This window comes from Microtus ochrogaster, linkage group LG5, assembly GCF_000317375.1.
Source record: "Microtus ochrogaster isolate Prairie Vole_2 linkage group LG5, MicOch1.0, whole genome shotgun sequence".
NCBI lineage: Eukaryota > Metazoa > Chordata > Mammalia > Rodentia > Cricetidae > Microtus > Microtus ochrogaster.
In genome coordinates this window covers 41,099,402-41,123,543 of record NC_022031.1, presented here as the reverse complement: position 1 = coordinate 41,123,543, position 24,142 = coordinate 41,099,402, and the positions used below count along the sequence as shown (strand labels likewise).

Sequence of the window (24,142 nt, the reverse complement as noted above, 5' to 3'; positions counted from 1 at the left end):
GTGTGTGTGTGTGTGTGTGTGTGAGAGAGAGAGAGAGAGAGAGAGAGAGAGAGAGAGAGAGAGAGAGAGAGAAAGAGAGATTTGTGTTCAGCACTAAGAACTTTGTCTCCTCTAAGGCAGCTCTTCGTTTCCTAAGACCCCACGGCATGAGCGCAGAGAGAGGAGTGGGGAGCTTGTGCTCCACTGGAGCACACCCTGCACACCCCGATGGGTCTGGGGGAAGGGGGTGTGAATCCAAACACCACCCCATGAGGGCCCAGGGACAGTGAAACAAATAATGCAAGACATCATTAAGAAGGTGCCACAAGTGCCAGGAAGCAAATGACAGCATATGCTGGGCACCTGGGCATCTTTCAACTAGTCAGTTTCTTCCCAAAGACTCTCTTACTAAATAATCAGGGGTGGAAACAATGGTTTATTATTTATAATAATACCTATTATCATTTTAACACACACAGCTCTGGGAACCTACTGACTAAAGAGAACGCTAGTTCTGCTTTCCCATGAGACAGATTATCCTCAGCCAGAGCTGCTTCTGAGAAATGTTTAGTACAGAATATTAGAAAGCAAGCACAGCACTGTAAGAGCATTACCAGTGATACAAATCCACAGACGAACCTGGGACAATTACAGAAGGGGCTTAACAAATAGTGTCTGGAAAGCTGGTTTCAGTTTGGTTTTTGTTCTCTAAGTTTTCCACAATAAACATTTAATTTTAAAAAAGTCATTAAATGAAAGCAAGAATTACTTTCTGAATAAAAACATCTTCTCTGATAGGAGAACAGGGTAAGGCTTCATTTTATGCATAAAACTCCTAACAGAAAAATGGTTACTAGAGTTTTATATAAATTTTAAACATGAAAAAATGTACACAATTCATCAAATCCATATTTCACTCAAAATTCTCATTTGTGAAGGTCAAGTATCCCTGGGGAAACTAAGGACCCTCCTGACTGACCACTCTACATATTCTTAGCAGAGGAACAAAGGCCCCGCCCAGGACCTACTTATTCTCCACTTTGGCAGCATACACTTGGTCTCTCTCCACCACTATGTGGCGCTCCTCAGACACACTGTAGTACAGAATCATCTCTTCCATCAACACTTCCAGCTTATGGATCTCCTGCCAAGGCTGGATGACAAAATGGCCTGGGTGACAGGCCACGGGCACATACACATCCATGTGCTCCCCTGACTTTGACAAGTGGATTGGAGGGGGCAGTTCCTCCAAGGAGAAGGAGCTGGTGTGGTCCAGCAGAGGCTTCCTGATGACCTCTGGGTGGCTCTTTCTGAGACCCTCTCCAGGGCTGCCCGGTGCAGGTGCGCTGTCGTTCCTGCTTCCAGACGAGCTGGCCGCACCAGACACGGCACTCAGAAACACATCTTTCTGGTGCTTCCACAGGTCTGCGTTTGTGATCTGCCGGTTAATGCTGCGGTGAGGATCAGGGAAGTTCTTAGGAGTAAATAAATACACATATGCAACCCCCTTGGTTTCATCCACTTTTGTAACCTTTGGAAGATGTAAAAAGAAATTTAGAAAATCCATGTTGACACTAAATTCTGAGAAGCAGTTATAATATTAATCTTAAATATCAAAACAGAGTATTTTGTAGAACAGTAATTTATGGTAAGATGAATGACCTCTCACAGTCTAATAGGTACTGAGGCAAAACATCTCTAAGACACCAGCAAATCTTATGGAAATAACAACTGAAAAATAAAAATGTAATGTACGAAGTGGCTGCTGCCACTGAGAAGAGGTACAATGTCGCATCTTTAAATTAATGACATTCCAAAATCTAGAGTTGAACTAATACATTAAGCTTCCATGCATTTGCTAGCCATCCTCAGCATTAAGAGTCAGGACGATAGCAAAAGATCCAGCAGGAGCTCACTTTAAGCCAGCAGAGGACTCCAGGATGGCAATTACCTGGGCCCTCAGGTCCTACTTCTTTGTTTGGTCTTAGTCTGCATTTTCCCTCCCCAGTTACACTGAAGAGTCAGGGGATAGAGGAGAAGAGATGGACAAGTCCACCAAAGGGGAGACCTTCTGACTTCCCATGCATCCTTTCTGCCAGGACGTGTCCACATGGGAAGACCATGCAACGGCCATTAGGACAGCACCATGGGTGTCTCAGAGTCTGGGTAACTTAGTGATTCTCATCAGCTCCTCCATGTCTTAAAAGGACAAAAATGAGACACTTCCGCCTACCTCTATCATCTATCAAAGAGGACACAAAATAGAAGACAGGGACACAGGCAGGAAGAGGGGTAGAAGCCAAGAAGGCATCCACCCATCTAGGACAGTTGACTTTGAAAAGTGTGTTCTCTTAGTGAGATGCATCTAGTTAATTCTATCCTTTAATGTCTACTGAAATAGACTGTAAATCATTTTGGCATTTATGATACAGAAGTACCATTAAAATTAACCATTACAAAATACTTTTAAAGCTAAGAGTGATGACATCATCCAATCATAGTAGCACTTCAGAGCTTAGGCAAGAGGATTCTTGCAAGTTCCAGTCCAGCCAGAGCTACAAAGCAAGAAACTACCTCAAAAGGAAAACCAAGTAGTAGTTTTATTGTGTACTCAACTCTTGGTCTTTACGAGTAGGTGAGAAAACACTTACTATTATGTAATAAATGAAGACCATAAACAAGGCATAATCACGCAGTGTGGAGCATGCAATGCATATGTTACACAGCAGCAGCCTAGACCCCACAGGCATAGGGCCAGAGCTGGGGGAAATGACTTAGATCTTTGGGAAGCTACTGATCAAGGGATTTCAGCTCCACATTTACACACAATAATACCATTTGTATGGGTTTAAGAGCTAAGAGAAGTAGGATGTTTTTCATCCTAGAAATTCAAGCAACAAGCTAAGAAGCTTCAGGAAAAAAATGGGCAGGCACCAGGGTTAGCAGTGGATGACCTGTCCACAATCCCCAGGGTTAGCACTGGATGATCTGTTCACAATCCACTCTGCTTTAGGGAAAGATAGTATATTTATTGTCATAAACACTTTTCCAGAGATATGATCACAAATTTGGAGTCAATTTAATTATTTTTCACTTAGCAAAACTGTAGTAGAGAACCAAGTACCTCTGCTACCTTATTAATAATAGGAGAAAGGGAATAAGTAATACAGGAGATGGGGGTAACTCTTTAAATAGAAATTAGTCATTAAATATCTTACAGCTACATGTGTGATTCATATCTTTGAAGAAAAAAATGTCTGGTGTGAAGTGTGTAAAAGTGTGTTCTCATTTACAACAGTGAGGTGCAAACCCTGAGCTCTGGCTCTTCCCAGATACCCCAGAACCGTAAGATAACTAACCTTAATGCTACAGTCCGAGCAATTCAAAACAGAATCTCTTAACCAAAGAACAGCATCTGGTGTCCACATGCTAATGGACTGCGGAAGATCAGCCAGGCAGCACTTTATAGCCTGAAAACAAAACAAAATACAAAGTGGTGCGGAGCAAACACACCATCTTAAAACAGGTATTACAGGTAGCATCTGTCTCCCTAAGGCCACATGCTGTGGCAGACAACAGCAGTCACAGTCTTGGTCTGACTGTCTGCTATGCTGCTTATTTATGTTGCTACTGTTTTTTTTAATTTTTTTTTAATCCACCCAGGGGCCAGGGGGTTTGTCACCCCATCATCCTTCTGATCTACCATATTCTGTGCTCCATTTTATAGATGATTAAATAGCTCAACAGAGCAGCCTGTAGGTCACAGAGTCAAACAGATGGGACACTCGCAACCACTTGGTTTCACTGCAGGAGTCTCAAAGGAAGCTTATCTACTTCAGTTAGCATCTCTTGAGATACCCATGGCTGCTGCGCACCTCCTGCAGGAGGCAAGACAAAGATAAGAGGAGGGTAGATACCTAAATCTGCAGGTACCCAAATGCCTCAGTCCCCCTGGTGCTCCCTGGCTTCCCGAGCTACTGCAGAAGGCCACAAGGAGGGAGAGAGTCCCTCAGCCACACGGGAGATGATCGTGTGACAGACATGAAAGCTATCCCACACCCCTCCTCAGATTCCTCTTGTTCTCTCTGAGTGCCCCACTCCATCATGCACACCCTCCCCCAGGCTCATAGCCTCTGTCCCTGGAAAAGCTGCAGAGGGAGCACTCTGCAGGGCCTGTGGGCAGAGGCATGAGGGAGGAAGGCAGCCTGATGAGCTGGTGTACAGGTAAGTATAGGTTCTGCTGGCAGGAAAGGCCACAGAATGCTCAGCAGCTCTGCCACCAAAAGAGGGCACATAATAAATCAGATTTTCTAAATGACTAAAATAGATGCTAGAAATAAACACTTTACTGAGAGAAAAATAATATTTTTTAAAATCCTGGCAATCTATTTAGGTTTAATTTTTTTGTTTTGTTTTTGAGACAGGGTTTCTCTGTAGCTTTGGAGCCTGTTCTGGAACTTTCTCTTGTAGCCCAGGCTGGCCTCGAACGCAAGATCCAAACTTGAGATCCGCCTGCCTCTGCCTGGGATTAAAGGAGTGTGCCACCAACACCCGCTCTATTCAAGTTTAAAATACATTAAAATTGAGAGCTGAATACAACCTTTTGGATTTGCTTCTGTGACTTAGACATCTTGGGAAATAGATGCTAACTAGAGGCTGGGCAAGCTGGCCTTAAGGGACCTGCAATGAGTAGTCATCACACTTACTAAATAAGGAATCTGGCGAATATTAACAGAAACAAAAAGGTGTTTAATGCCTGTTACACACAACACTGCAGCATAAAGAAGGGAGTACAATGGGACTTTCAAAAAGGCAGTCGGAGGCCTGAAGCCCCTCTCTCCAGCCAGGGAACCTTGTCACTATGATTCGGCCCTAGGTGGACATAGCCTTGAGGAGACATGGGGGCCAGAACTGTGTCAGTCACAGCAACAACAGCTCTCAAAGGGCTGTGGACTTCCAGTATTGTGCCTGCATACTGAGAGGATAAAAGGCATTCTTCTCTATAACTGTCTGTCAGAAAAAGCAATGGAGTCACAGCAAACCGTGCTGTCTATACTAGTCCTGAAGGTGAAGGCGTCTTCGAGGAAACCGTAGAGGAGCATTATGTCATCCATTTTGTTTGCTGTTTTCTGACACCAGATCTCATGGAATCCAGGCTAACATTAAACTAACTGTGCAGCCAAGTATGACCATGAACTCTTGATCCTTTTGCCTCCACCTCCCTAGTGCTGGGATTATAGAAGCATGTTCATCATGCCTAATGCAAATGAATATTTAATATAACATAATATCCAATCACATTATTTACATAATATTTATATATTTTTAGATAATTTAAATATAAATATTTCATAGAATATGCAATATATACTCAGTTTATTTATATTTTAACAGAATATTAATTATTTAATAGACTATGACCATTAATATTTAATAGAACACAATTAATTATATGTCATTTATGTATCATACACTAATTACTTATATATATTTAATAGAATATAATATTTAATTAATAGAATATATACTATATTCCTGTAAAAAAATCCTGTATTTCCTCTCAAGGTTGTCAGAGCTTCTTAACCATAGCAAGGTCTATAGTGATTCACAACTGTCACCCAAATACTCCCTAAGAGGACAGGCTGTAGGTGATGTTATCAACTCCCCTTTCTCATATAGGAGAAAGTCTTACAGGAAAATGAGTATATATAAACACATTTCCAAAAGAATGGAGAACCAAATAAACACATATATACCACTCTAGCAGCATGTGGAAGCTGGCTAGCTAGATGTCAGTACTGGAATGTGATTATACAATAAACCTCTACTTGGGTAACAGCCTATTGACTCGGCACTCTTGAAAACAAGTGTTTACGAGACAGTGGTCTGTAAATGGGAGCAGACTTCTCTAACACCTGAAGATCAGTAAACATTCACACTCTCTAATCCTCTTACACACTGAGACGCTGCTCATGAGCATGATTGGGACTGGCACAGCAGATCAACATGCAGGAAGGAAGCTCGTCTGCAGACCTCCAGGCTGAGGCAGGTCATACCTGAGGGGGTATGGCAAGCATTTCCTGCAGGAACCGAGGGGGGATTTCTCTGAGCTCCGATACTTTCACAGATGTTGCATTGCCAGAGTCCAGAAACTGAACGTCGAGTGCCCGGCTGCTGTGCACGTTTGTGATCTGTAATGAGATGAGCACTGGCTAACTCATGGTCACAGTGGGAAGACAGACACACTGCCATCATCACGTCCCATACAGCGCTGCAGGTCTAGAACACCCAAACTATCAGTTTCTCCTGTTTAAAAATCAATCAACAGGGAACAGTACTGACCAGCAACCACTGTAAGAACACCAGTCTCTACTATTTCTCTAATTCTTTAATACTGCTAATTAGACAATGCTATTTTTAAAATATTAAAACATGTAGGAAAATTTTTCTATCCTAATAAGAAAATAAAAACATCAATAATTCAAGATGGAATTTTACCTGAAGAGGGAAAATGTTTTGAAATCATACCATACTTCACAGTTTCACTATAAATCTAGTCATTTTTAATCATTGTTGAAAAAAATCTGAAGCTCAAAAAGTCAGAGGGATAAGATAAAGTCCAAATTCATGCTCAGCAATAAGGAGAACTACATAGAGCCCAGCAATTCTTGTATAACTGTCAAGAACAAAGGCATCACTTAATTTTATAGAATAAATATATAGTATATTTTTTGCTAAGTATTTGTATACAGACTAAGAAACACTTCTGTCCAACATAGCAGAAATTTAAAGACACTCAAATTGAAAGAAAATTTACAAAATGACACTACTCTTTAGAATCATACAAATGAAGACCAACTAGCAGCATGCTGGAGGATTTAGAGAAGCATGGCAGCTATACCTAATGGGGCATCCAGACTGGATCCTAGGGCAGAAAAGGACATCATGTCACAATGTGAGAAATGACAAAATCCTGCACACTAGTTACTTGTATTAATGTTGACTTCCTGGTTTGGGAATCAAAGACTGGTTATACAAACAAGATGCTGACAGGGTAAGTGAAGCCTCTTTATAGTACTTTTGTTAACTTTTTTTTTTTTTTTGGCTCTTTGAGACAGGATTTCTCTGTAGCTTTGGATGCTGTCCTGCAACTAGCTCTTGTAGACCAGATTGGCCTCGAACTCAGAGATCCACCTGCCTCTGCCTCCCAAGTGCTGGGATTAAAGGTGTGTGCTTCACTGCTGCCCGGCGAATTATGTTTTAAATTAAGAACAGATCTGCACATTTACATATTATCACCTAAACAACAAAGCTTTAAGACCTCCATAATACCATGCTGGCATGTGACATGTGACCTATGGTCACAGACCCTGGATCTAAGCCTTCAGGGAACACCGTTACATCAAAGCACTGTGCTTTCATTAGGCTAGGGATGGGTGAGCCCTGCTAAAAGGGTCAGTACAGTTAATCTGCTGAAGCACTGCTTACATATTTCAGAAAGCAATTCGCTGATCGTTCTCATCTTCTAGGTTTGCTTTCCTTGTGATTCTCAGGAGTATGGCACACAGGAAGGTGCACAGTGGCAACAGACCCCACAAACATTCACAGGGCCAGCTGTGTGACAGTGCTGGGCCCTTTACCTTGCTGCATTACACAGCATGGAAACAGATTACTGCAACAGAGCTGTCTCATGAGGAGTGAAAACCATGCTTCAGAAGATTAATGCTTTGACAAAGCTCATCTAACCATCTGTGTGTGTGCGCATATGCACACACATGTATGAGGGTACATATGCATGTTGAGATCAAAGGCTGATATGGATATTCTTCAATCACTCTCTATCTTATTTTTTAAACAAGATTTTTCCAATGAATTCACAGCTCACTAATTCAAGCTCATCAATTTAGCAAGGCCGCCCCAGGGTTTCCCTACCTTCCCAGAGCTGGTGTTACAGGCACCTGCTACTGTGCCTGGCTCTTTATTTGGGTGTTGGGGACCCAAAATTCGGGTCTGCATGCTTGTACTTTATTGACTGAGCCATCTCCTTAATCTTATTTTTAAGCCGGGCGGTGGTGGCGCACGCCTTTAATCCCAGCACTTGGGAGGCAGAGTCAGGTGGATCTCTGTGAGTTCGAGACCAGCCTGGTCTACAAGGGCTAGTTCCAGGACAGGCTCCAAAAACCACAGAGAAACCCTGTCTCGAAAAACCCAAAAAAAAAAAAAATCTTATTTTTAATACACACATTCTAAATACATATTCATCTTTATAGTTCTAGTACATATATTCTATTGTATATGTAATACATAGCAAAGCTATGTGTACAGCTATACATATACTAAAAACATAAAAAAATTCAGCTGCTGGCTTCCTCAGATCAAAGGCAGGAGGATGAGACTAGGAGCTCAAACCATATGGCCATCTTGGCTGTCAGAAACTGGTGATGATCCAAACATATTTATTTTACTACTGAGAAAATCTGTTCATATATGTGAAACACTTAACAATAATCTTTACAAGTCAAGGGTCTGATTTTACCTCCACTCGTAACCATTTTCCTTTGCAATGAAAGAGGCAGATCTTCCCACAGAAGGGTAGCGAGATGAAGTACTCAGAGGTCATGTGCTATGAGAGAGAAAAGCAAGAAACAGCTCTTACTCTCAGCAAACATGGCTGCAGCACTGGGAGCACGTGGAGGCATGGACTGTTTACCCACAGGTGGTAGGGCTTCCCTTCCTCCCCAGAAACAGCTACAGCAGACAAGTTTACCACGGAGCTACAGACTCTGCCCTCTGCTCTGTCAGGCTTGCTAGTACCAGTTTGTTCACAGACTGACACTTAAGTGCCTTAAATGTCAGCAGGGTCACTGGGGTTCATGTGGGCTCTGGCTCCACTAGTTACCCAGGAAAAGGGCTGCTGGAGCTGACCAGACAGAGCAGATGGACGAAGTAAGGAGGTTGGGTCAGCCATGAAGTCCTCTTCTCTCTGCCTTAACATTTAACAGTAACATTTAATGTTACTGTTTTTCATTTCTTTTTCTTTCCAAACCAAGAAGTGTTATCAGTACAGACATCAATGCCTGTGAGATGCTAACAAACAGCAGGGTTCTCGTCAGCCCCTCTTCTGCCCAGCCTGCACTCGGGAACTTCCCAGGCCTTGCTGTTCTGGTGACTACTGCTAGTCTGTGGGCAAGGACTCCCCTTGGGAGGCAAATCACTAGGAAATGTGGAGTGCTCTACAGCATCCGGGTTGGTTATTAGGACAAATGAATCCTCACGAGGTTAGCTTCTCTAGGGTTCTCCTATTTTCCCAAACTCAACCAGTAAGTGAAACTTTACATACACAGAAACAAATGACATATACAAAATATACACTATATATACTTATATAATATTTTGTTATATCATGTTGTATTTATATAATATAAATTGTGTATGTAATTTATATTCTTATTTATTTAATTTGTAGACATGTAATGTATTCATAATTATATAATTAAACATGCATTAATATAACAGTATAATATATAATTTATATACAATAAAATATATAAAATGGCATCTCCAACATAAAGGAGTAAAGCTATATATTTGATGTCTCTACTCCAGACACCATGAGTAAGAATTAAATTGACTGAATGTATACTGTAGACTACATATTCTATGGACAAAACTAAAAAAGGAATGCAGAAAACTGACAACTGTCTCTACCCCAGTGGTTCTCAACCCACGGGTGGCAACCCCATGGAGGTCACATATCAGATATTTACATTACAATTTATAGCTAGCAAAATTACAGATACAAAACAGCAACAATGTAATTTTATAGTTGAGGGTCACCACAACATGAGGACAGTTGTATTAAAGGGTCACAGCATTAGGAAGGTTGAGAACCACTGCTCTTTCCTAAGGGAGGGTAATAGCCAAGCTAGCCAAAATATTATAAAGCTGAACAGAGTAACTTGAGGTGTTGGCGGTCCTTTGTGGTAAAGGGAAGGGTTCCCCCTTCCAGGGGTGAGAGGTCAGGGCTGAAGCAGGAGTTTGGTTATCTGCAAACCACAACATGTTCTGGATTATAATTACGTTGTTCCAGAGGTAAGGAAATCGTATTAGTGACTCAAAAACCTCTGCATGTCCTGATTCAGAATGAAAGGGGAGGACTGGTCCGCAGAACAACATTTATGGGCTGTCTCTCCTCAGCAGAGAGCTCGAGGGTGACGCCTGACAAGCCGGCTCCTGTGGGCAGTCAGTCAAGCTGTGCTTAGGGCACATCAGCTGCCTGCCCTAAGGAAACCACAATCCCATTGCAGGCACTGTTCTAGGCAGCACTGTGACTACCTCTGTGATGGTTCACGGGAACACACTGCTGCACCTTCATTTCATAAAGCAGGAGAGGGAGTCTGTCAGGTTTTCTACCCACCATTTGAAACATGGACCTCTAATGATTAGCAGTTACTTAACCTAATGCACTCTGAGCCCTGCCTACAAGTCTGTGGCTGATCTCGGGAGATGGTGCTCCACCGTACCTTGCAGTGGAAGTAGTCCTCTGTCTTATGCAGAAGATCATTGAGCTTGTTCAGACCCTTGCAAGGCACCTGGCAGTAGAGTGTTCCGTCGGAGCAAATGTTAGTCACTTTGACATTTGTGTACATGGCATCCACCTGGAACAAGCAAACAAAGACTGTCTGAGAACATAAGCTTGCCTTTACTCTTTATGCAGTTACCTGAACAGCCCATTCCATTTACATACTGGTGATGGTTAATATATACAGTCAACTTGACAACTCTGAGAGCGGCAATACCTTTGAAGCATGTATGAGGTGTTTCTAGAAAGGTTTAATGAGTACCTACCTCAATGTGGGTGGCATCATCCCACAGGCTGGATTCCTGAGTAAGAGGAGAAAGTGAGCTGAGCCCCAACAGGCCATCGTTTCTACCTGTTTCCTGGCTGCAGAAGTATGTGAGGGGTGCCCCACCTGCCCACAGTGATAGCTTCCCTGCTATTTGGGGCCGTATCCCCTCACAGAACGAGCCTATAAATCCTTCTTCCCTTCAGTTGCTTCTGCCAGATGTTGGGACACAGTAACAAGAAAATGAACTAATGCCACATTTTAAAATTCTCTAAGTTAAAAGACATCCAGGCAGAAGGAAATTAGTAACTTACATGATACAAGTGTTATTTGTGTCAGGCACAAAAGAGACATTCCCTAAACAGCCCATCATCCTGAAGGCTGACTATGTTATTGACTGGCTTATTGTCTTTCAAGAATAAAAAGTATTCTAAAATCATACTTTTATAAGATGAACAGAAGGGTTTTTTCAGGGGATTTTTCTTTGGGCTGCCAGCTCACAAATGATGACACGGATTGCTCCTGTTTTTAAATCTCAAAAAATCCATTCCATTACCAGCCTGCTTTATCTGTTAGGTTTCTGCTGATGTGATAAACACTATAACCAAAGTAACTTGGGGAGGAAAAGATTACTTCACCTTCAAGATTATTGCTTATCATTTAGAGAAGTCAGGGAAAAAACTAAAAGCAGGAACTGAAGCAGAAGCTATGGAGGAATGCTGCGTATAGCCTTATTCTTCATGGCTTACTCAGGCAGGTTTCTTACACACCCCAGGAACACCTACCCAGGGGTGGTACTACCCACAGAGATCAGTTCAGCTCTGTCACATCGTCAAGCAAGAAAATACCCTTGCAGGATAATGAGATGGGGGCATTTTCTCAATTGAGAGTCCCTCTTCCCAAAAGGCACTAGCTTATGCCAAACTGACATAAAACTAGCCCTTACAATGGGGTACATTTTTTTTTTTGAATTTTCGAGACAGGGTTTCTCTGCAGCTTTTGGTTCCTGTCCTGGAACTAGCTCTTGTAGACCAGGCTGGCCTTGAACTCACAGAGATCTGCCTGACTCTACCTCCCAAGTGCTGGGATTAAAGGCGTGCGCCACCACCGCCCGGCGGGGTACATGAATTTTAATCATTTTTAAAAACTATGATCAACATAAAGATTTAATCTTGGCCATTTTTGTGGCCAAATCACAACATATGTATAACAACAATTCATAGTCCTATTTTGTTAAAAGCCTAAACATTTTTGTATCAAGCCTTTAAAATGTTCTTTAGTACCCACCTGATTCTTTCAGTTCAATACTCTGTAACTTATTAGTTTGTTCATTTGGAGCACTAATGTCCTACAAATTTAAAAAAATGTTCAGGCTAACAATAAATATTTTCATGGATAGACTTCTTCCTCATGCTTTTTTAATCTTTATAGGAAAATTCCATATAAAATTATTTCTACTGCAGAAACTGGAAAATAAAAATCTAATTCATAAGAAATAATGACTAGGTCTTGCCTGTCATTGTCCATTTATTCCCCTTGCTTGCTTTTCCCTAGTAAGGTGATGTCATTTCCCCTTCTTCCTCCTTCCTTGTTTTTTGAGTTATGTGGTATCAGTTATTTGCCTAAAATCTTTTTCTTTTCTGATGATTTTCTTCTCTTCTCCCTCATTCACTCTTTTTTCCTTTTTCTTAAGTGCATGTGTGTGTGCAAACATATGTGTTTGTATGTATGTATGTATTAATATGTAAACCAGAGGTCAATGCCAAGTATTTTCCTCAACATTTCTTATCTCATCCTTTGAGACAAGGGCTCTCGTTGAATGGATGACTTGCCCGCTGAATCCCAGCATCACCCTGCCTTTGTTTCCGAGAGCTGGGAATATAGATACATGCCACAGCAGCAGGGTTTTTGTTGTTGTTTTGAACTATGTACAGGCTATGATGGAATTCAGGTCCTCCTGCTTGTATGGTAAGCACCTTCCCTGCTCCACAATGTCCCCAGACCCTGATGACTTACTTTTGTAGGAGGCATGTAGGGCTTGTGCTCACAGATAACCACTAGGGAAACCAGGAACTTTAAGCATGCAAGGTTGTCTCTTTAAAGAAAGAGGTGTATAACCTGTTTTCTGGCCAGAAGGTTGGAAATGGAAGAAGGCTGATTAATAGCCTGGTAACCTCTGTGCTATCCATATGGCAGGGCCACACTGGCTCCCCCAGACCCTTACTTTGAGCCTATTTCTCTCCATCAATCTATAAAGCTATCCTCCCCCAGACTTTCATCATGAGCATTGTTTACTTTGAGCCTGCCTTGTCAGTTAATCTACAGAACCTAGCTTTATGGACGATGCTACTTGTTCTTTACAAGGGTTTCAATGTGGTAAGCTTTGTTGTGCACATGGGACCGAGTTAACTGTCACCAGGAAACTTTTTAGTAAATTTTGATGTGTTTAAATGTACTTAAAATAAACAAGGTTTGAACCAACACCAGCTACTGAATCGTGCTGAAACAGACTTCCTCTTGCCGCTCTCCTGGATCCACACTCTGCAGGTTGTGGTGTCTGTTTGTAGGGGACTCCCACCCTACCCCCACATACTTCACACTGAACAGTGACCACCACAGTGGTACCTGGAGATGAACTTCTAGAGATTTGTCACAGATGGCCTTGAGGCAGGTGGCATTGATATTGATATCGTCTTCTCCTGAGGTGTCATACAGAACCACCAGGGGGATGTCTGACTTGTCGAGTATCTCCACAGCAAAGATCTTCCCACACGTTAGTGATTCGACCACCTTCACAAGGTCAGGGTCATCATTCAGAATCTCCAGCCCTGGAAAACAGCAACTGCTTTCATTTCTACTTAGTCACAGAAGCATCACAGACAGACAGCTTCAGTGCCTATTTCGATCACTCGTTGGTTTTCCCGATGGCAGCTTCATTTCCCAGTCTTCTTTACCTTACACATCTGTAGATAAAGGGCACGCCTCTTTAAGAGACACATTAGAACAGGCACTCTTAACATAAGGAGACTGATGACCAAGCACAGCTTTATCACAGAAGGAGCAGCCTTCAAGTCATATGTAGATGTGGATGTAAAACAAGAGACTAACACAAACAAGAAATTGTCAATCACATACTTTGTTCTTCTTCATGTTTCTGGAATTTTTATTTATTTTGTATTTAAATAACATTTTTTTCCATTTATTTCACATACCAACCAGGTTCCCCTCCCTCCTCTCTTCCAGTCCCCTGCCCTTTTGCATCTACCCCCCCCATCCACTCCTCCATCTTCATTCAGAAGGAACAAGCCTCCCACGGGCTTACACAAGCACAGTGTATCAAGCCGAGGCAGGGCAGTCTTCCATTTTCAGTTAAACCTGCACAGCGACTTTCCTTATAAAATTAACATGTATTACTGAAAACCAAAATAGTCTCTTTTCCTCCCCTTTTCCTTCCTATCCGCCACTCACTCTGAGGACTCCAGAGTCCTCTGATTCATAAAGGAAATTGATGTTCCACTAACACAGGCATCAGGTACAATGTCCTAATACTCTTTCAGTACTTTGACAACTGGAATCCAATATAATGCATACATGGCAACTAAATTAACCTAAAATGAGCACCCTATTTCCTGTCGTCGGGGCCTCTTTCTCTACTTTTCTCTTTGACTGAGCTACAAGGCAGACTCCTGCTCTTCCCACTCTCAGGACTCCTAGTGCTGGAACTCTCCTCACCCTTACAGTCAGCATCCAGACTCTTGGCCTGCGCTTGCAATGCACCCTTTCCAGACAAAAACCAATTTCACAGTTTTTGATCGGCTCTTCAAAGCTCACTGGCCTTCTCCTCAGACTCAGGCCCTTCAGAGACATAAGGATCATCCTTGTGGGGAGACTTCCTCTCCACCCTTTCTTCTTTTTTCAGACAGGAACTCACTCTGTAGGTCCACACTGGCCTAGAACTGACTATGCAGCCTGGGATAACTTCCAATTTGAGGTCTTAGACTCTGAAATGTTGATATCACAAGTGTGAGGTATTTCTGTAGAGGGCTCATTTTCACATAAGAACTATGAGAGACAGCTCAGTGGTTAACAGAGCTCCCATCCTTCCAGGGGACCCGAGTTCAGGTCCCAGCATCTACACTGGGAGGCTCACAATTGCTGGTAACTCCAAGTACAGAGAAGCTAATGCCTCTGGCCTGCACAGCCACTTGTATACATGGGGAATACAGATGTTTTATGTATGTGTGTCTTTACATATACTCATGGGGGGGGGAGGAAGAGAGAGAGAGAAAGAGAAAATTTAGAAAAAAAAGCGTTATGATACATTTTAGAAGTGCAAGCCTCCTTGCTAAAAGGCCTAATCTAATTAATCTTACAGTGCCTTCCATGCCTTATTCCTAGTGCCATCCACACGTGCATATTCCTATGCTCTGTAAATATATATAACAGAAAATCCACTGTCACATCTGCATCATTACTCCATGTAGACAGGTTAGACAGACACCTTACATATGAGTTCATTCACTCAACCTTTTAAGAAAAATATGTTGTGAGCTGGGAGTTGTAGGTCACATCTATAACGCAGTCACTGAGGAGATAAGGAGGGAGGAGTTTAAGTTCAAGGCCAGTCTGGGCTACGTAGTGAGAATTTTCAAGCTGAACGGCTGGACTGGTAACAAGGGTTTTCTAAGAAGCCCACTTACCTGCTAGTTTGCACTTCGTAGCTTGGAAGGACAGAGAGCAGAAGCGTGAGTTCAGTCTGTATGCTTTACTCTTCTCAATATTTTCACAAAAGCCATAGTCAACATAGCACACCTAAGGAACAAAGCAAAGCCAGTCACGTCTATGACCAAAGTCTTTATCCTTATTAAAAACTGTAATACATTTAACTGGATTTAATTTATTACAAAATCAGCAAGCGGTACCTTTAGCCGTCTCCTCAAAACCAAAGGAAAGGCTCCCTGATGCACCCCAGAAGATGACAACAGGCTGGCCTCAGGGTCCCATGTTCCAGGCCATTGTCTGCCACCTTACCTTAGTCAACAGAAGAAAAAGGCCAAGGCAGAGCAGACTCTGAGGCCTCGCCAAAGCCATCAATGCTACTGCCTGGCTTCTCCCCATCTTCATCCAGTGCTGTGTCATCTTGTCCTTCCCACCACAAGTCTTTCCCATTCTCAGGGGCAATAGCTATTTCCAGAGAAGTAAATCACATCAACCCTGTAATGCTGACCACATTCTAGAATCCCAAAGCAGCACTTTGACAGCCTGCTCTGGACCACTGTGCTCCTAGATGACATATTTCTGTTGGGGGCAACAATGATGTCAGGTTGGACAACAGAGAATTCTATTTGAAAAAACAAAACAAAAACCTAGTGTCTTCTTCCAGTGCACAGAGCTAGATTATGTCTTCACACAACTTAGCAAAGGCCCAGCTCTCAGACAGAGCCCGGAACTATACATTCTTATCACTGTGATGGTTAGCGTGTCACCTTTACATAACCTGGAAGTGTCTCGGTGAGTCTACATCAGGGTAGCCTATAGAATGTCTGTGGGGGACTATCTAAATTACCTCAATTGACATAGGAAGACCTGGGCTCAAAGTGGGCAACAGCATGCCCTGGTTTTGGACCCTGCACTGAGCACCAAGCGTATATGCATTCATTTCTCCCTGCTCTTGCTGCAGACGAACTAACTGTTCTGTCTCTGCCTTGCCTCTCTCACAGTGAAAGACTGCATCATGAATAAACCCTCCTGAGTTGTCTCTTGTCCAGATACTTCATTACAACCACAGAAGTGTGACTGCAGCACACACCGGTGGCACAGAGATGACCTTTACAGCATGCACAAAGCTCTGCTGAAAAGTCCTCAAGACCATAAAGACTCTAGTTTTTAAGATAAGGTCTCACTATGTAGCCCTGCCTTGCCTGGGATTCATTCATTTAGCCTCTGCCTTCCAACCTATGAAAGCTTTTTTTTTTTTGTTACTAACTAGAAACTAAGTTTTACTATCATGGGTTTAGAATAACTAAGAACCTGAGACTGTTGAAAACTTATTATGCTTTCCTAATGAAAGACATGACAGTTATTAAGAATAAATACAAAGCAAGCAACAAAAGGCAGGAAGGACTTGGCTAGAAAATAGCAGTCAACAGAAGCAGGTGCCTGTGTCTTCTGAAGAAAATGGGGTACATGCGCCAGCAGGAAATGAGGATAAATTCCGCCAGAGCAGAGTGTGGTGAGTGTGCCTGGCTGCTGAGCAAAGCCTCCCTCTCAGGCAATGATACTGGACTCTGCTGCCTGGACCCAGGCTGTAGTAGAGTCCAAAGGGTCAGCTGTTAGTCACTCAGTGCACAAGTTCACCTTTCCCACCCTTAACTTCTTTCTCTTGCAGGCCTCAAGACTCAGGCAGCTTTCATTCTCATTCAAAGCAATCTACAACTGCAACCTGATTTGTTCTTCTTGGACCCATGATGGCATATACTCTGATGACAGGACTCAGTGTGTGAGAGATGAGGATGCTAGAGAAAGTCAGGCCATATTGTTAGCCTAGCAGCAGACTGCGGCAGGAGCCCTCCAGAGTCTCCACAGGGTCTGTCTGCTGCTGGATTTACCACACTGTAGTTTAGTCGTGGCGGCAGTAGTGGTGGATTTTCGCTTCTTCTGTGGACACCGGAGACTGAACTTGAGGCCCATTGTTGTTTCCTAGGCAAGTGTTTTAGCACTGAGTTACATCCTGTAACTGAGACCGGCTCTTACAAAAAACTTGTTCCTGGATGGGCCCATATGACTCACACACCCTGTGTTCTTTGCTCTAGGAGAGCAGAACAAACATTTCAGCTTGCGACAGGACAGCCAGCATTTCTGGCTCTCTGGCACCATCAAGTGGCCACAGATCGCAGTGTCACCTGAATAACAGCAGTGCCTGCACACTCCTAGCTGCCAGAAGTCTTGGAGGCTGATGCAGAGGGTAACCCTGAGAGCAGACCAATTCAGGCTAAGACACCGAGAGGAAGAGGAGTGGCTGCTTCCCCAGGATAAACCTGCTTGAAGCTGCTCACAGAGCTTCTCGGAGTTGGGGTGGGGAAATGTCCTTCTGATGAGATCGGAGGCCTGCCCCCTATCAGAGGATTTTATTTGCTCTGTGACTTTAGGAAACTGAGGGATCATGACTATACTGACATAAAAGCTGATGCGGACAGCTGCTACAGACACTATCTTCGAATTTCTACTGAAAATCACACAGGATATGAAAAGGACAATGAGAAGCAGCAATCATATCTGAAAACCGGTGACGTATCTACCTCATGCTAGACAAAACTGAGCTTGCCTTTATCTTGTTCTCATCCGTGGAAATGATCTGCGCGCGTAACCAGGCGTCCTCCTCTGCATTGACTGCCAGCAGCTGCCCCACATGCACGGTCTGGACTGGTGCGACTCTGGGGTTCTTACTGTAATACTCCTTCATCTCATCCTCCATCAGTTCCTGAGCAGCCGAGTAGTCTTTGCCTACATACCTGGATTTGTGAGTAAACAAGAGAGTCATCTCTGGGCGAGTGATCCAGAGTGGAGCCTGGCTCCCCTGCAACCATCCTCACTTCCAGTCTCACACCAGCAGGGGGAGGAGGACAGGCTATGGAGATCACAGCCTAAGGTGGCAATGTTTGACAGTCCTGAGAACGGCCAGGTGAAATTTAGGCATTGGAGGCCCCAGGGAGACACCATGGAGGCCAGATGAGCCCTCCAGAGTTTGATTGAGGCTGCTGAGATCTCTATGGGCTACTTACTACAAAAAGAATCTGGCAAATAGTTTTACCCTGGCCAAGGCTGCATCTCAGAATTCTAAAGCTTTGAAAAGCAGGGAAACTACCAAAAAAGAACAAAATTAGGCCTGGGAATTCTATGTAGCAGAGCAATTCCCTAGCTTGTGCCAAGCCCTGGGTTCCATCTCTGGGCTCCCTGCAAGACAGACAAACATAGCAACACAATGCCCCCCCCCCAAAAAAAACTTATTTAAAAAATCTGAGTTAATTACAACAAAATGTTGTGTTAGTATCTCAGAGATGACAGGTTCTGGTTGGATGCCTCTGAAATGTATAGCCTGAGCAGTACTATTTTCAACATAGCCCAGCCTTTTAACAGTTCTAATGTTGACATGCAGTCCTTTGATCCAGTGTTTCAAAACACATTCCTTTCCTGTCTGCCGTGAGCAGACAAGGCTGTTTTCTTGCCTTTCTTAAGGGCCACATTTCAGGATTCTAGATCTGGAAAACCAAGTCTGGCTTATAAAGTGAGAAATCTCAGCTACATGATGAGATCTGCCAGCTGGAAGAGCACCCAAGTTACCCAGCCCAGGAGAGGGGGAGGCACAAGAACCCTGGACTTGTATTGCTCCAGCATTTACCCAGGGTCTCAGGTGATTTGAGGAAACCCTAAGAACCTGTTCCTTATGGTCTTAGTAACTAGCAGCAGGACAGAAGATGGCTCATTCCCTGTTCTAGAGAGAAGTGGGAATGCTAGAAAGAGTTTTACACAAAAGGCAAAGACTGCACCTTTGGAGACACTGGCTATTTTAAGATGAAACTCTACATGTAGTCTTCGTCCCTGAACTGCTTATATACTTTGTCAAACGCCATCACTCACACTTACTGAGTGCAGTGAGCGTTAAGGAGAGGCTGAATGTGGTCTTCCACTGTGATCTAGTCTCTTGGGAGCCTGGGACCTGGTAAGAGTGCCTACTTGAGGGCCTGAACTGAGGTGATGGGAGTCTGCCCAGTGCAAAGTCCTGGCGGGGTCCTGGAGATGCAGCTGCCTCTGCTCTCAGAACAGCCAGTAGAGAAGGCTGGCTCCACTCATGAGTGAGGACAAGGGATGGTACTACAGCTGGGTGAGAGCGGGCAAGAGCAAGTACAGGCTTGTGCACCATCTCCAAATGACCTGAGGGAGGGAACAGAGCCTGGAGTACAGACCAACCTCAGCATACCACCAGCATGAAGCTTCACCTGCACCCAACAGTCCAAAGAAACCACAGTCCTAAAGATCCTTCCTGGCAGTGGAGCCAGGTATCATCGCCTCGTTAGCCTCAGCCTGTTCAAGCCCTGGTGCTTTAATGTTGTCCAACTCTTCCTTCCGGAAGGACTCTGATGTGGGCTTTCTCTGCACTTTTCTAGCTCAGTAATGGGTCCTGGGAAGCCCAAGCCAGAGGGCCATTTGGGGTAAGGGGACTGGATTCTGTTTTGCTTCAGTGTTCTCCCCTCTACCCAGCCCCAGCTCAACAATGACACAGGTTCCCACTTCAGGAAGCAGCAAATTACATTCTTCCTACATACTCTGGATGCTTCATAGTTTTCCTACAAGTCTAAGACAAGCATTTAGAAGCAAGTTGATGTTTTCAATTCTAGCAGCTGGGTGGTGGCAGTGCACACCTTTAATCCCAGCACTCAAGAGGCAGAGCAAGCAGATCTCTGTGAGTTCGAGGCTAGTTTGGTCTTGGTCTACAAGAGCTAGTTCTAGGTTAAGCTCCAAAGCTACAGAGAAATCCTGTCTCGAAATACCAAAATATAATAATAAAAAACCTCTAGCTCTCACTAACCAGTTAAGTGAAGGTTACTTGTCCCACACAGTGATATCTAAAGGCTCAAGTCAGCAGGCACCTCTAGGCCCAGGAGCTACTCTGAGATGTATGGAGAAGTTAGCTACCCTGACTTTTCAGGACTGCTGGTTTGAAGAGGGTTTGCTGTTTGCAGGTTAGATAGAAATGTAATGTTTTTGATACAGTTGTCATGATGCTTATGACATAATTTTTCCAGGTTCATATTATCATTCCAATCTTTAAAAATTATTACTCATCCTTTCTCCTAAGAATGTTGTGAGCATTTAACAAATATTAGCATAATTCTGCATTTCACTACAACCTCTAAGGGAGGTAGTCTTCCTTCACTCAACAGCATCCACACAAAGGATGGCCAAGCAACAGCACTGCACCACATCTTAACTAGAAATGTCAACTTGCCTGATAACCACATCATTTGTGTTGCTTAGCTCAACCACCAGCACAGAAGGGGAGGCCTCAGTAGGGATCACCAGAGGCGGCACAGTTATGTCCTCCACAAAGTCATCAGCACTTTCAGCCATATTTTTTTCTATCTGCAAAAACTCTTTTTCTATCATCGCCTTGATGTCAAAATCTCCTTGTGCCTGCCCTTCATCCTTTAAGCTCTTGTCAGTGGGCAATGGGAGTTTTGCATACAGAATTGCCTTCTGGGCATTCCCAGAAATGTAGTTTATGGTGCACACATCAGAGAGCGAGGCAAGATTCTTTAAGGCATCTTCAGGGAACTTGAGTTTGTATGTGTCCTCATATGCTTTGGGGAGTGCGCTTGCCCAAAGACCACTTGAGTATTTCACCAGCAGCTCTGCCACTTTCTGCTTGACATCTGGCATCACTGTTGGGCTCCCTTTTGATGGCTCCTCCTGCTTGGGAGCAGGCAGTGGAGACGGGAGCTCCTTCTCAGGGTCCTGTTCACTTCTCAAGGACTGCTCTTTCTTGGCAGGATAAAGAAGTGAATCTTGACCACCACCACAAGGTTTTTCTACCTGAAAATTTTAAAGAAAGCAAATGAGATATTTCAGAGGCTAAGAGAAACCTAAAAGCACAGTAATATATTTTACATTTGAGAAAAGCACCATTTTCAATTCAAGATGCAAAAGAGCATGACCGTTACTCTTTTTAACGTACCACCTGACAGACGGCGGGAGCCACAGGTTAGAAACAACAGGGCAAGAAAGGGCATTCATTTCACTCAGAAGACAGTGAAGACTTAAACTGCCCCAGGGAATGATGAGGCTTTTCCCTGACAGTGTTTACCAGAGCCAAGCCTGCAAAAGACAGTGGACCCAGGGTGGGATGAGGCTGTGAGGACTGCACCATGGAAGGAACACAAGGACTGTTGAAGTGCACTGGGATGCTCCCTTCCTCTCCTTAGTTCCTCGGCCTTCTCCGTGGGATTCTTTGGAGAAGATGCCCCAGGATAAGACAGCAGGAGCAAGCACCACAACAGCAGGATAACTGAAGGCACTACCATCCTAATGTAGTGGGGAAACGGGTCACCCAACCTCTGACTTCACTTGCCTGAGAGGCACACCCCGAGGAACTGATGACGCTGCTGTCCTCCAATTCGAAGACCTTCTCCTGACAGACCAGGATTGGCAACTACCAGCCTCCTGCCCAGTACAGTTCCCAACTCGTGAGCTAAGACTGCCTTTTAGAGTTTAAAGGCTGACAGATCAGAAGAGTCGTTTCCAGGGTGAATGTCACGTGGGATTCAGTGTTCATGAAGCCTCCCTGGCTTATGCAACCTAAGGCTGCTCTGCACTACAATGACAAAGTCATGACAGGCCCGGTGACAGTCATGCAGCTCTGCAACATTTCTGAGCTTCCAAAGCCTAGACAGCTTAGACAGCCCTTCACAAAACCAGATTCCTCACCCCAACTTCAAATTCACTGCCTTCTGGAATGGTCCCTGCTTTCAGTCCCATTTGGCTATTCCTCAACTACAATTTAAATCCTTAGAAGAATCTGCTAGGATGGTTACATTAATAGGAACCAAGACATCAGATTGTTTCCTGTTTTATTGCTGTTTGCTTCTTGCATTTTGCTTTTAGGCAGGGTTTCCTGCAGCCTAGGCTGGACTTAAACTCATTAGCACAAACTGGCTTTGAACTCCTAGTTTTTCCTCCTTTCCTCCCTCCGTCCATCCCACGCCCCTTCTCTTTTGAGATGGGGTCTCTCTACATAGCTCCAATTGTCCTGGAACTCTGTAGACCAGGCTGGCCTCAAATTCAGAGATCTCTGCCTCCCTAGTGCTAGGATTAAAGGCATGGACCACCGCAGGTGCCTGGCCCTCTGATCTTCCATTTCTTAAGAGTTGGGATTATAGGCATGTATCACCATGCCAGGCACAACCAGAATACTTCTGCCGACTGGCCAGCTTACTAATGAAGAACATGACTTCATTTACCTCACTTATGTACAAAGACACCACCAGAAAAGACCTTTAATAAATCAAAAGACATGGTCAGAATGACATCAAAAGATTCCTTTTGGGGTTGGGCATTGGGACATACGTTTTTAATCTTAGCATTTTAGAAGTGGAGGCAGGAAGATCAAGATTTCAAAGGTATTTTTAGTTACATAGTAAGTTTATGACACCAGCCTGGACTACAGGAGATGGTGTCTCAATAAACAAAACAAGCAAAAAAAATCCAAGATCCCTTTTTGTCTGATTACATATTCTTCAGGATGCTTAAGGAGCAGGGAATACAGATATAAAACCTTGGGTTTTGTTCCTTATTCTTCTGTCAACATGTGCTTAAGTTTCAAGTAAGAAAAATCCCAGACCTTTGAAAAGCCCAAGAGATCGCCAAGAAGTGATGCACTGCGTGTGCACCAGCTGCAGGTCTTTCCTGTGTAGTCACCTGCCACAATTTATGTACGTGTTGGAAAGTTGCAGTCACATAAATATTTGCAGTATTCCTTTGCTCCAGGGCTCATCAACTTATTAAATCTGTTTTTTTTTAAATCTTCTTTCCAGTGCTAGGGAATAAGTTAGAGCAAGCATTCTAGTATTATGCAACATTACCAGCCCTTCTCTATTTTGAGACAGGGTCTTGCTCTGTAGCCTTAGCTGGCCTTGAATTTGTCATCATCTTGCCTCAACCTTTGAAGAAGCAATAATGACAGGCACCATCATGCGTCTGTGTTGTGCTTTGGCATGCTGGATAAGGTCTCTGAATTTATGCTGAGCATCCAGGGGAAGGTTGGAAAATATACTTCCCGGACAAATGGAAACAGGAGAACACAGTGCTGCGAGTGGCTGTCGTGTGAGAGATTCCGGTTGTGTAATTCCACGCTGAGACATGGCAGACGAGGCTACTGTCCTGCCTTCACCTACCAACCTCCTCTCAACCCCTTCTCGAGTACATGATGGGCTAGCTAGTTCAGCAGAGAAAAGGCCATGAGCCTCAGTCCACAACTTCATGTGTCCCCATTTAACCCCTAAAGGACACATTTCTTAGCTTTATGATGCCTTTATTTCCAGAGAAGTTACCTGAAAATATAGGGAACGTCAAGGCTGATGTGGTTGGTGCCCGCCCTCCACCCACTCCAGTGCTAAGCCTCCATCTCTTCCTATGTGTTAGGTCTGAGAGAAGCGATGACGCTACATTAACCTCAGCAAAAGTCTATGCGGTCTCTGTGACTCTCCCGAGCAGAAAGCACTGGTTTTTTTTTTGTTTTTTTTTTTTGTTTTTTTTTTTTTTTG

General features: G+C 43.7%; 1 protein-coding gene across 4 annotated transcripts in view; it reads right to left on the bottom strand.

Moving 5' to 3' along the window:
* The window catches only part of Tdrd7 (tudor domain containing 7), a 63,922-nt gene that overhangs the window by 10,144 nt on the left and 29,636 nt on the right, over positions 1-24,142 (bottom strand). For all 4 annotated transcript variants that reach the window (XM_026786723.1, XM_005362134.3, XM_026786725.1 and 1 more), the window contains 9 exons: positions 20,833-21,416; positions 18,151-18,337; positions 15,527-15,638; positions 13,452-13,654; positions 10,503-10,637; positions 8,516-8,602; positions 6,036-6,170; positions 3,339-3,449; positions 1,008-1,510 (listed from right to left, as the gene is read on the bottom strand). In XM_026786723.1, the coding sequence (XP_026642524.1) occupies positions 1,008-1,510; positions 3,339-3,449; positions 6,036-6,170; positions 8,516-8,602; positions 10,503-10,637; positions 13,452-13,654; positions 15,527-15,638; positions 18,151-18,337; positions 20,833-21,416 (2,057 nt within the window). The remainder of the gene's footprint in view (positions 1-1,007; positions 1,511-3,338; positions 3,450-6,035; positions 6,171-8,515; positions 8,603-10,502; positions 10,638-13,451; positions 13,655-15,526; positions 15,639-18,150; positions 18,338-20,832; positions 21,417-24,142) is intronic.